The sequence below is a fragment of the Oenanthe melanoleuca genome, chromosome 6 (genome assembly GCF_029582105.1).
Source record: "Oenanthe melanoleuca isolate GR-GAL-2019-014 chromosome 6, OMel1.0, whole genome shotgun sequence".
Lineage (NCBI taxonomy): Eukaryota > Metazoa > Chordata > Aves > Passeriformes > Muscicapidae > Oenanthe > Oenanthe melanoleuca.
In genome coordinates this window covers 22,459,998-22,471,703 of record NC_079340.1, presented here as the reverse complement: position 1 = coordinate 22,471,703, position 11,706 = coordinate 22,459,998, and the positions used below count along the sequence as shown (strand labels likewise).

The 11,706-nt window shown below is 60.0% G+C and overlaps 1 protein-coding gene across 3 annotated transcripts; it reads left to right on the top strand.

The window, feature by feature from the left end:
- Positions 1-1,088: 1,088 nt before the first annotated feature.
- On the top strand, positions 1,089-5,913 carry SFXN3 (sideroflexin 3). Of its 3 annotated transcripts, none has more exons than XM_056494777.1 (11): positions 1,089-1,208; positions 1,723-1,889; positions 2,100-2,270; positions 2,429-2,527; positions 2,786-2,861; positions 3,304-3,389; positions 3,722-3,849; positions 3,975-4,024; positions 4,164-4,213; positions 4,636-4,683; positions 4,950-5,913. In XM_056494777.1, exons 2-11 carry the CDS (start codon positions 1,726-1,728, stop codon positions 5,044-5,046), a joined length of 969 nt encoding a protein of 322 aa, XP_056350752.1. In that variant the 5' UTR covers positions 1,089-1,208; positions 1,723-1,725; the 3' UTR covers positions 5,047-5,913. The 3 variants fall into 3 exon arrangements, with proteins under 3 accessions (XP_056350752.1, XP_056350753.1, XP_056350754.1); XM_056494778.1 differs by having other exon boundaries at positions 1,128-1,208; positions 1,726-1,889; XM_056494779.1 differs by having other exon boundaries at positions 1,128-1,221.
- The last annotated feature ends 5,793 nt before the right edge of the window (positions 5,914-11,706 follow it).

Genomic DNA, 11,706 nt, shown 5'->3' with positions numbered 1-11,706 from the left:
GCCCGGCCGCGGGGATTGGCTTTCCCCGTGGGACCGGAGAGGCCATCGGGAACGGGAGCTGTCAATCGAGAGCGGCCGGGGCTGGCCTTGCAGCTGGCGAGGGAGGGGGGTCAGTCCCGTGGGTGTCCCCCGCCAGGGGGTCCGGGGGCGCGTCACCCCGCGAGGCTGCGTGTGGCAAGGGATGTGGTGTCCCCCCTGACCTCCTCCCTTAGCGCAGAGCATCCCGAGGGCACACGAGGGAAACTGAGGCACGCTCAGGGGAGGGGGGGTGTCGCGTCCCCGCGCTTCGCTCACTCCGGTGATGCGAGCCGGTATCCCCCCGTGTCCCCCTCCCCGGGGGGCATCGCCTCCAGCCGTGACCCCCCGGCGGGGCCCGGCGCCGCCAGCGCGAACCCGACACCGCGGCGGTTTCAGGTGATGCGCGGCGGCCGCGGCGACTGCGGGGGGGCTGCGGACGGGCGGCGGGGCCGGGCGCGGGGGGGCCGCCCCGGGGCGCCTCCCCCCGACAGCGCCGGGGTGAGGGGCTGCGCGGGCACGGCCGGCGTGGGGACACGCACCCACATGCACACGCACCCCAGGCACCCGCACGTCCACGGCATGCGTGTTCGTGCTCACAGACACTCCCGGAGCGCCGCACACGCGTGACGCGGCCCCGCTCACACACGCGTGGTCCGGCACGCACCGCCCCGCGCACGAGCCCGCGCGCGCTCCCGCTGGGGAGCTGTCCCCGCGCGCTCCGGCGAAGCGACCGCGACACGCGTGGGCGACAACGCGGCGCGTGCGAGCGCGGCGCTACGGGCACGCGCGCGGCGAGGGCATCGGGACCCCGGGGACGGCCACGTTCGCGGCTGACACGGGGACGCGCGGAAACGCGCACGTGAACACCCACGTGCGAACACACACGCGCGCGCGAGCACCCGACCGAGCGGAAGCGCGCACACGCGCGCGCGGTCACGGGCGCGCCCACGCAAGCGCGGGAGGGCCGCGGGCGCCGCGTGTGGCTCGGCACGTACCGCTCCCCCCGCCGCCGGCCCCGGTCACGCGTGGTCCCCGCCGCCCCCCGCGCGCCGCCCGCCCCGCCCCGCCCCGCCCGGCGCGGCACCGCCCACCCGTGACGAGGCCGCACGTCAGCGCGCGTAGGGGCGGGAGCGGGGCGGTGGCGGCGGCGGGGATACGGAGGGGATACGGCGGGCGCTGTCCCGGGAGCCGTGAGTGCGGGAGGTGCCCCGGGTCCCTGTGCACGGGGGGTCACGCGTGGCGGGAGGGATGCTCGGCGCGGGAGGGACGGGAGCAGAGCCCCGCTTGTCGCGGGGAAGGGCGGTGTGCAGTAGAGCCGTGCTGGGTGTGTCGGTGCCTCGCCGGGAGGGACATTCCTCCTTCCAGTGCCCTTCCTCACTGCGCTCTCCCGGTGCTGGCAGCAGCTGTGCCCGCTGCGGGGTGGGTCCCTGTCCCCTCCTCTGTGATCGGGGTGCTCTGCTGGGCTGGGGGTTTCCTGATGGCTGGTGTGAGCGAGGTCGGGGGTTTCTCTTTGGCACGTTGCAGGTCGCACCACCCCCAAACTGCCTCATGTGCTGGGTGGGCTCAGGAGTCGCTGCTGAGCTCCTTTAAAAAGGAGCTTCCTGTTCGCCCCAGGCTGGGGGGACCGGAGCTGCTGCAGCAGGGATGTGTGGGGGGACACAGGCACCACATCCCATATAACCCTTTCATCCCCTGCCCTGCCAGAAGATGCCACCGTCCTTGCCTGCCACCATCAACATCCGGGAGCCCCGCTGGGACCAGAGCACCTTTCAGGGCCGGGCCAAGCACTTCTTCATGGTGACCGACCCCCGAAACCTGCTGCTCTCGGGGGCTACGCTGGAGGAAGCCCGGCGGGTGGTGGAGGACTACAGGTACCCACTGGGAGCATGGACTCAGCACTGCTTCCAGGCAGGAGCCATTCCCAGGAGTTGGAATGGAAGTGATGCTGGACCCCTGGCCAAAGCCCCCAAAACTGCCTGGCTGGTCCCTAAGGCATCTCCCAGCTTCTGCAAATGGTGTAGGGGATTAGGCCATGTGTGCTGGCAGAGGGTCTTTCAACAGGTGTTACCCTTACCTGGCAGGGCAGGCACTGTACAGCCTGGGCTGACAGAGGACCAGCTTTGGCGGGCAAAGTACATCTATGACTCCGCTTTCCACCCTGACACGGGCGAGAAGATGATCCTTGTGGGACGCATGTCTGCTCAGGTCCCCATGAACATGACCATCACCGGTTGCATGTTGACTTTCTACAGGTACCTGTCCCCTCCTCATCCCAGGACCAAGAGGATGCCTGGGGGATCCTCCTGGCTCTGGGGTGAGGAGGGGACACGTGTCCCGTACCCAGTTTGTACTCGTGCTGTAGGAGCATGAGTGGCATCCCCCAGTGTCTCCAGCACCCTCTGTCTGGCAGGACCACACCGGCTGTGCTGTTCTGGCAGTGGGTCAACCAGTCCTTCAATGCCATTGTCAACTACACCAACCGCAGTGGAGATGCACCCATCACCCCTGGGTAAGCATCTCTCTGACCAGTCCTCGAGGCACCCCAAAACACCAGGGGGTGCCTTGAATGGCAGGGAACTGTGAGATGGGACAATGGGGACCTGGTGAAGGCAGAGATGGACACCATTGGGGCTGTCAGGGTTAGTGGTGGAGCTGAGAGAGGAGCCTAGGTGTCCTGGTTATCTTGAAGGGTGTGCTGTTCCTTCCTTTGGAGGGGCAGCTGGGATGGGGAGAGCCTGACTTACTGGTGTCACTTCTGCTCTTTCAGCCAGCTGGGGACAGCCTATGTAAGTGCAACCACAGGGGCAGTTGTCACAGCACTGGGACTCAAATCCCTCACCAAGGTAGGGTGACCCTTGGCCGTCACGACTGGGGGATGGGGACCCTCTCCATGGGATCTCCCTGAGCTCTGAGCTGAGCAGGGGATTCACCTGGAGTGGGGGAGAAAATGAAGAAAAGACGTTTGCTGAGGTTGCCTGCACAAGGCAGCTACTCTCCCCAATGATGGCTGTGGAGATGGCCTGTCCCTCCAGCCTTGCTCTGGATATATCTCCAGGCTTCTTTCACCCCTCAGCCTCTGTCCAGGCCTGGCAGGGGACCTGGCACCCCCCAGACTCTTTGGTCTATGCAGCTTTTACCAGCTGAGAGTTGCAGGGGAGGGGGAAACATTTTTCCTGCAGTGGGGCTGGGGCACCCCACAGTCTTGCAGGGAGATGGAGGCAGACCGAGGGACAGGCAGCTCTGCCCCCAGACTCCCTACATGATGTTCTCCTGTTTTCCCCCCAGCACTTGCCAGCCATCATCGGCCGGTATGTGCCTTTTGCGGCCGTGGCAGCTGCCAACTGCATCAACATCCCGCTGATGAGGCAGAGGTGAGCCCCAGGGGTGGGACAGGCTTGCCTCAGGGTTTGTAGGCGCTGGTGGGGAATGCAGGGACTTCCTTGCTGATCCTTAGTGTGAGGGGTTGGCTTGAAGGTACAAGCGTCTGATTGCAAACCAGGGGGTTATTGGTCCCTATGCAGTCCTGTTGAGGGCTGCTGCCAAATGTGAATGTGGGCCCAGATGAGACCCACTCTGGTTTATTGTGCAGCCTGTGGATGGGGTACAGGAGGATGCCAACCTTCCTTGGAGACATGTCCCTGTCCTGTGTCCTGATCCCCTCACCGTTGTGCCCTGTGCCCCCCGACCCCCTCTGTCCCTGCAGAGAGCTCAAGCTGGGGATCCCTGTCACGGATGAGAATGGGAACCGCCTGGGGGAATCCACAGCAGCAGCCCAGAAGGCCATTTTCCAGGTGGTGGTGTCCCGCATTGGTATGGCAGCGCCAGCCATGGGTGAGTGTCCCCTCCTCCACCTGTGCTGGGAGATTGCAGCTGATCCCTGGCAGCGTGGGATGGGGTCCCACTGCTGGCAGGGGGCTGTGAGCACTGGGAGCTCACCTCCTTCTTCTCTGCCTCAGCCATTCCACCAGTGATCATGAACATGCTGGAGAAGAGAGCTTTCCTGAAGGTACCAGTGAACCTGGGATGGGCGGGTGGGCACAGGGACACCCACCAAGCTGGGCACATTGTTGGCACCCCTCAGGTGTTGGGGAATAGATACCTTCCCTCCCTGACACTGACACACATCCTCTCCATGTCCCTGGCAGCGATACCCGTACCTGAACGCTCCCCTGCAGGTTGGCCTGGTGGGACTCTGGTAAGTCACTGTCCACCCAAGGGAGTTACTGCCCTGGGCACAGAACCCTGCTTGGCAGTGGTGGGGGAGAACTGCCCCAGGGTTTCTTGGGGGAATGCCAGAGGTTGGCCAGGCTAGTGGTACCCCGGGCAGATGGGATGGAATTTGAGGTTCTGGGGCCAGGAGTTGTTTTGCTTCATCTTGGTGTCTCTCAAGCCTGCCATTGGCTCCTGCTCAGCATTGCTGTTCCCCCACATCATCGGGGGACAGACTTTGCCCCACCTCAAGAGCCAAATGTGGGGTCTGGAGCTTCTCTGTAGCCCTTTCCTGGCTGAACACCCTGCACAGCTCTGGGCTGCCTCATTGCTGCTCTGGGATCAGGCCATGGGTAGATGTGGGTGATTTACACAGCCCAGCTTCACCTTTGTGTCTTTCCCTTGCAGTTTGGTGTTCGCCACCCCGCTGTGCTGTGCGCTCTTCCCACAGAAAAGGTACAGACAGGCACTTTGCCTGCAGGTGTTGCTCCTGTGTGGGATGGGGGTGTTCTCTGACTCCTAAGAAATTCTTTTGCTTGTTCAAGCAGTCAGGGGCTTAAACCTGTGCACACACATCTCTGTGCAGAGGCAGCAGTGCAGACCCAAAGGTCTCTGCTGGGCCATGGGGACAGCATCCCCATGGGATGCAGCAGGTAGTTTCCAACACGAGACCCCTGGTGGCTATACCCCCTCCATTCTCTGTATCCGTGTTTCCTCTACAGCTCAATGCCTGTGGGCAGCCTGGAGCCTGAAGTCCAAGATCAGATCCGGAAGAAAGATCCGTGGCTGGAGACTGTCTACTTCAACAAAGGGCTTTGAGCAGGGTCCTGGGTGGCTGAGATGTGCCCCATGGAGCTGCTGGGCGAGCACATTGCTGAGCTTTGCCCTTTGCATCCCTTTGGGGCTGCTGCTGCTTTCCCTTGGCGTGTCCATAGGTCCCAGGTGCTCAGCCCTGCTTCCTGGGGTGCCTGCAGCCGTGCAGCACCACACCAAACCCTGTCCCCGTGCCCTGCTCTGGGGACTTTCTGGCTGGCACCTTGGTGCACTCCTCCCCTCTGCTGTGCACAGGGAGGTGCAGGCAGCAACACCAGGGACCTTGTGAGCTGTAGTGGAGGTAAAAAAAAAAAGTGGAATGAGGAAGAAAATGGTGCTCCCCAGCTTTAGGAGGCAGCAGAGAATCAGCAATTGAAGGTAGAATACCTCTGCAGGCACCCTGCAGTGCCCAGTGGTTCAGCAGCTGGTGCTTGGGCATGGCAGAGCAGCTTTTGGAGAAGAAAACTTCCCATACCCAAAATAGCTGGGGGTGAGTGATCAATTGCACGTAGGGGCTTGAACTTGTGTGTGGGGGGCTCTCCCAGCCCAGGCACGTGTTCCCAGCTCACCTTCTGCTCTTCTCCGGGCTGCTCTGGGGACTTAATCTGGCTTTCTGCTTCTTCCATCCCCAGAGCAAATGGCACATTTTAATCCCAGTAGAGTCTTGGTTTTTATTATCATTTTAATGCCATCTGCGTTCAGGGCTGGGCTTCCCTTGAGGGGTTACTCTACCCCCTCCTGGAGTGCTTGCTTTCAGGTGGACCTTCTCAAATAGCTTTAAGTGCACTGTGGTTTCCTCTAGATATTTTTGATATACATATCATGTACCAATATATACGAAACAATAAAGCCAGATTGTTTATACAAAACCAACAGCAAAGAGAAGTGTGCTGCTTTTTACTTTGTATATGGTGGGAAGGGACTGTTATTGAGGTAAGGATGGGAGCAGAGAGAGGGGTGGGCTGGCTTTTGGGGTGCCTCTGCACCCTCTGGGGCTGGGTTCTGCCCCCTGCTTTCCAGCCCGCTGCCTTTGCAGCAGCTCTGGCTGGCCTGGCATGTGTTTAAGCTTATCCAGCTGTCAGGAGGGCTTTTTTTAGCACAGTCGGCTTTGGGCCTCGCCGCTGCGCAGAGAGCTTTGCTAAGCTGCTGCCCTGGATGCTGCTGGTTTGGAGAGGCCAGAGCGTCACCCTGGCTCTGCCCACACTCACACCCCCTCTTGCAGCCTGCTCACAGGACAATCCCAGCCCTGCTCCTGTGCCTTCCCTGCAGGACTATTTTTATCCCACTTTCTGTGCTATCGGAGCTATGCTATCACAACTACCAGAGAGCACACTGGAGAGCACATCGCTGCTGTCACAGGACCCTGGCAAGCCTGCAGGCAGCAGATGTCTCCCCCTCGGCTTTCTGTCCAACCAGGGCAGTCAGAAGGAGCGATGGGTGTCCATCCAGGAAGAGGAGGGATGGAGGCAACCGTGCTCTGCAGTGCCCCACGCTGAAGGACAGAGGAACTGGACCACTGCAAAGGCCAAGATGGGCAGATACAGCAGTGACAAGATAAGGGCCAGGCAGCCCAAAGCCACCCTGTGCCACAGCTTCCACAGCTGGCAGGGCTGGCAGAGGCCAGGCTCGAGCTGCTCCCCTCGAGGGGCAGCCAGGAGAACACCTGCACCCACCCAGGGAGGGGAAGTGACTGGATTGGGACAGGCACATCAGGGATCTGTCCCCCTCCTTCTCCCGGCCCTGGAATATTGCAAATATCTCCCCTGAGCCAGCCATTGGCGGCTTATAAATAATGCAGCCCCTCGCCGTGCAATAAGGGCTTGTCAGTAGCTATTCTGCTCTCATAAATTAAAGATGAAAAGGTACAAGGCTCTTGCCAGAAAAATGAAGACAAATTTTTAATAGCTTGCCAAGACACAGGGAGATGGAGTGCTCAGGAAAAATGAATTACGTTTTTATTATGTGTTTTATTGTGGTGTAATTGAACGGGATTATCTGAGAATACAATATATTTCCAGGGCTGTGTAAAGAAAACAAAAATAATGATGACACCTGCCTCCTCCCACACACACCACCCGGCTTTGCAGGGGCACCCTCCTTGTGTGTGCTGGCTGGGAGCTGGCCCTGAGCTGCTGGTGGCCACAAGAGGCAGAGATAGAAATGAGAGGGACACGGGACATGGGACCAAAGACACATGCTCAGGCTGTCTGGGTCTGGCTGTGCCGTGTCTGGGATCACCCCAGGAGCCCCCCAAGAGCTGTGAGGCTGGGATACAGGGCAGTGTGGTGTGGCAGTACTCAGCCGCACAGAGCCACTGAGTGTCTTTCATCTGTTACCTGCTTTCATTCCATCCCTGAGATCCCCTTTGGTCTGTCCCACACCTGTACAAGCTGGCACCACTAGGCAGAGACATAAAAGCTCAGTTCTGAAGCGTTGCAGGTCTGGGGTGCTGCCCTGCAAACCAGCCATGGTGTCTGCTCTCTCCTGCAGCCAGCAGCAGTGCAGACTCAGCCCTGGGGGAACCTGTCCCCGTGCATTCCCCTGACTGGGGAAGAGATTTGGCCCGTGAGTTCTGGGGGGTTAACAAACCCAAAAGGGACACTGCTGCCTTTGCAGGGGAGCTCAGGGTGCAGCAGTGGATGCAGGGAGCAAGGATGCTCGGTCCCTTCCCGAGGTCAAGGGCCAGTCCCAGCTGAGTGTCCCGGGGGTGCTGCGGGTGCTGTGCGGCGCTGGGCTGGGGACATCGATTGGTCCCTGGCATTTTTAATGAGCTGCCCGACCACATGCTTTAACCTTGCCCATAATGAGGGCGAGCAGCAGCAATTCCTACCGCCTCAGCCGGCTCCCCCAGCCTTAATGAGCTAATCAATACTTGTTCTCAGCTTAATTTCCAGCTAATTGCTCTTTAATGACGCCTGGAAATGGGCAGCCTCTTGCAGGGGGGAGCGGGCAGGCTCCCCCTCCCCAGTGCCCGTCCCAGTGGCAGGAGGTGCCGGGGTGCTGGCAGTGGGTCACCTTCCCTGGCTGCGTCCCAGCCCTGCTGGCGCTGTTGGAGCCTGGGGAAAGGGAGGGTGACAAGGGCGACAGCGGGCGCGGTGCCACTGAGCTGGCAGCACCCTCCGGAGCACCCACCCGTCTGGGGGGGCCCTCGGGCAGGCTGAACAGAGGATCCCCAGCACAGGGAATGTACCCAAGCCCCTCAGGACATTACACTGGGGTGAGGGCTCCCAGGCTCGGCTGACAGCGGGGCTTTTAGAGTGCAGGAAGATAAGGGTGGTGGGGCAGAGGTGTCCAGGCATTACTCCAGGTTCTGCAGCCCCCAGGCACAGGGCCAGTGTCACCTCGAGGGGCAGGGACGAGGCCAGCAGTGTCCTGGAGGTGGCAGCAGAGACCCCGCAGCCGCCGGCCCGCAGCGCCACCCGCACCCCTGTGCCGGGGGGACCCCAGGGACCCCTGCGTGCTGCGGGGGACACACAGGGACCCCTGCGGGGTGCGGGGTGCGGGAGGAGCAGGGCGGGTCGCGGGGAGCTGGAACCCGCTCTCACCCGCACCGCAGTGTCAAAGTTGGCACCATCGTGCCAGTGCGGGGACATCCCGGGAATGCAGCCCCCGCCGTCTTTTCGGTTCCTGCCCCGGGTTATTTGACTTGGCTGCTGGAAAAACCACAGGAAGCGGCACGATTGCTGCTGGGATGGAGCGGGGAGCCCCGGGCAGACTGGACACCGGGATGTCCCTCCCCATGCGGCCATCGCGCCCCGGGGCCGGCAGACCCTGCGCACAGCTGCAACCGCTTCCCCAAGAATTTGCTGACGGCTTGGTTCTTCTGAGGAATTCGGTCTGGAAAAGCCTGGAGAAACCTGAGCCTGGCTGCTTCCTAGAGCGGGTCCGGCCTGCGTGGGGGGGAACCTGCCCTGCTGCCCGTGCCGTGTCCTGCAGTGGAACCCTGAAGGTGGCTGGCACCCCTCGAGAACCACTCAGGCCTTGGCTGGCCAGAACCGGGCTGTCAGACAGCAGGAAACAGAGAGTGTATTCGATGTGAAATGAGAGAGATATGGTTTATTGTCAGAATGAGACCCTCACTGCCCCAGATAGTGTGCTGGCAGCATTCTGTCCCAGGATCTCTAGTGACATTTGCTTCTGCTGTGACATAACTCACATTCTCAATCCCTCCAGCCCAGCCCAATGCTGCTCACCAGCCCTGCCTGACATGACGTACACTGAGTCACTTGGCCTAGGAATTTTTTCTTCCATAAGATATTTTTCCCTTGGCTTCATCTGCCATAAACCCCAGATTACTATGGGGTGTCTGGAGGATCAGCCCAAAGCTGCAGGGGGGGGTCAGTCAGACCAGGAGCAGTGTGGTACCCCTGACTGGATGTGATGTGCTTCATTCTGATGGCAGAGCTCTGGAGGGATGACAGGACATGGGCCTGCCAGGAGCACCCATGAAATCCTAGCTTCTATGGGACAAGATGAGAAAACAGTGATGAGGAAGGGAGGAGGAGGCTTTGGTGCTTTAGGCTGAGCCTTCAAAGCCCAGTTCCAGGAGCTTCACTGGGCTAATGAAAAGTGAGGAAAAAAGAGAGAGAACTAACCAGCACTGGTAGGGAGCCAGGAATGCAATTTACTCAAGTGCCAGGCCATGCAGGGCTGTGATCACCCTTCTCCCCACAAAGTTGTCAAGCAATATAAACCACAAACCCCATTTGCAGCCACAGCTGTGTTGATTGACTTCAGGTGTGATTGAGCAGAACTCCTTGTTAAGCACAGGTTAGATCTTCCACCTCTCATTCAGAGCTGCTACTGTTTATTAACACATTCAGCAGTCTCATTAAGCAGGAGGTTTAATTAACTGCCATGTTTGAGCTCCATCTTGTTGAGCTGATCTAAGCTGCCCTTGGCTTTCTGAGGCTGGGTTGCATTGCTCCAGAGCTGGAGTTGCTCCTGCTCAGATCTGTGTTTGGGTTTTGGCTTTAGGCAGGGGTTCTACCCTGTTAGTGGCTGATGCTGCAGGGATGCTCAGGTGAATTCATCCACCCAGAGGCCATGATAATCCCATGAAGATAAGACACACCGAGTGTTCAGGCCATGGCACATGGGAGAAGGAACCATGTGTGGGAAAGGACAGCAGCACTGGGGCCTGTTCCCCCCTGCTGGGGGCAAGAGACACAACCTGAAACACTGATGGTCCATTTTCAGCAGTGCCTGGGATTTGAGTGCTGGCCAGGAGCTTTGTGAGCAGGAGATGGCATATGGGACCAGGCTTGCTTCACTGCTTTGCCCTCTGTGTGGAGCAGGGGCAAGTGAGGGTGTGTTTGGTGCCAGAATGCTTGAAAATGCAGGCAGACCTTTATCCCAAAGCAGCAAGGGTGGTACAGTAGGGATAGCCTAGGAGGCTCAGCACTCCTTTCTGGGCCACCTACAGTCTGTCTCATCTCTGCTCAGGCTTTGACCCAGCGCTGGGGCTGCATGTAGGAAAACCTCAGCCCTTCCTGACTTCTTCCCTGCTCCCAAAACAGCTGCAGCACCAGCTGCTCAGCAACTCATGGATGCTGGACCTGAAAACTTGTGGCATGTGGGGACTGCACTCAATAGGCTGGACAAGGGGAGCTGGGGGAAGGCAGCCCTGAGCCAAGGGGCTGGGGGCCACAGAGGGGGAGTGGGATGTGAGGCTGAAGGCAGAGCTGGCAGGAAACCCCACTCTGCAGCAGGGGGCTGGAGAGGGGAGTCTGGCAGGCAGACACAGATTGAAGGGGGCTGAAGCCTGCTGCATTTTCCATCGTTAGACATGGCTGGAGTCACAACGTGACCGAGCAAAAGACCCGGAATCCGGAACGAATTTGCAGGAGGGTGTTGGAAAACAAAGGCAGATTTTTGCTGCATGGTGAAGGAAACCAGATCCTTAGAGGGGTCCTGATTTGCTTGAGATTCATAGGGGAACTAAATCCCACAAATTCCTTGCCTGTAGAGGAGCGGGCTGTGTGATCCCCCTGACACAGCATCCGGAGCAAGATGCAAATTCACGGGGTGTGTTTGTGCTGCAAAGGTGTGCTGGCTGCCCCACTCCTCAGAGCCTGTTCCAGAGGGAAACTGAGGCAGGGAGCAGCAAGGCAGCTTGCTGGGGAGGACTGGAGCCTGTGCACATGGGTTTTGCACTGCTATGGCATGGAGCAGCCCCACCATTGCTCCCAATAGCTCCACTCCAGCCAAGGGAACACTATGGTTTATACAATACCCCCTTTAAACGGGGCTCCTGGTATGGTATGAGTGCAGACATCCCCCAGGAGTTATTCCCCCATTTACTTACAGCAGCTGCTCAACTTTTCAGTCTATGTTTCCCAAACAAATTACACGTTGAGAAATACTTTTGACCACTTCCTTAGCCATGCCCACCTCTCCCATTCACTTGTCCCCAGGGACTGCTGCCTAGTTGGACTGCAGAGGAGGCGACCCCAGCCCCTTCCTGCCCCATGGATGGGGCGGAGCAGGTCCCAGGTCCCGCACACGACGGGGGCGATTCCAGCGGGGAGGTGCCGGTGCCGGGGAGCCGGGGCGGCAGAGCTCCGGAGCGCTGCGTGGCGGGACCCCGGCAGGGAAGGGGTGCCAGCCAGCCCGTGTCCCGGTCCAGGGACGGGCCGCGGGCCCGGAGAGGGGCGGGGGGATTCA

Excerpts from the sequence above, each read along its gene's own strand:
- SFXN3 (XM_056494777.1), top strand. The coding sequence starts at position 1,726 with ATGCCACCGTCCTTGCCTGCCACCATCAACATCCGGGAGCCCCGCTGG. Across the intron at positions 2,528-2,785 it reads GATGCACCCATCACCCCTGG|CCAGCTGGGGACAGCCTATG; the intron begins GTAAGCATCTCT and ends CTGCTCTTTCAG. Across the intron at positions 3,390-3,721 it reads ATCCCGCTGATGAGGCAGAG|AGAGCTCAAGCTGGGGATCC; the intron begins GTGAGCCCCAGG and ends CTGTCCCTGCAG.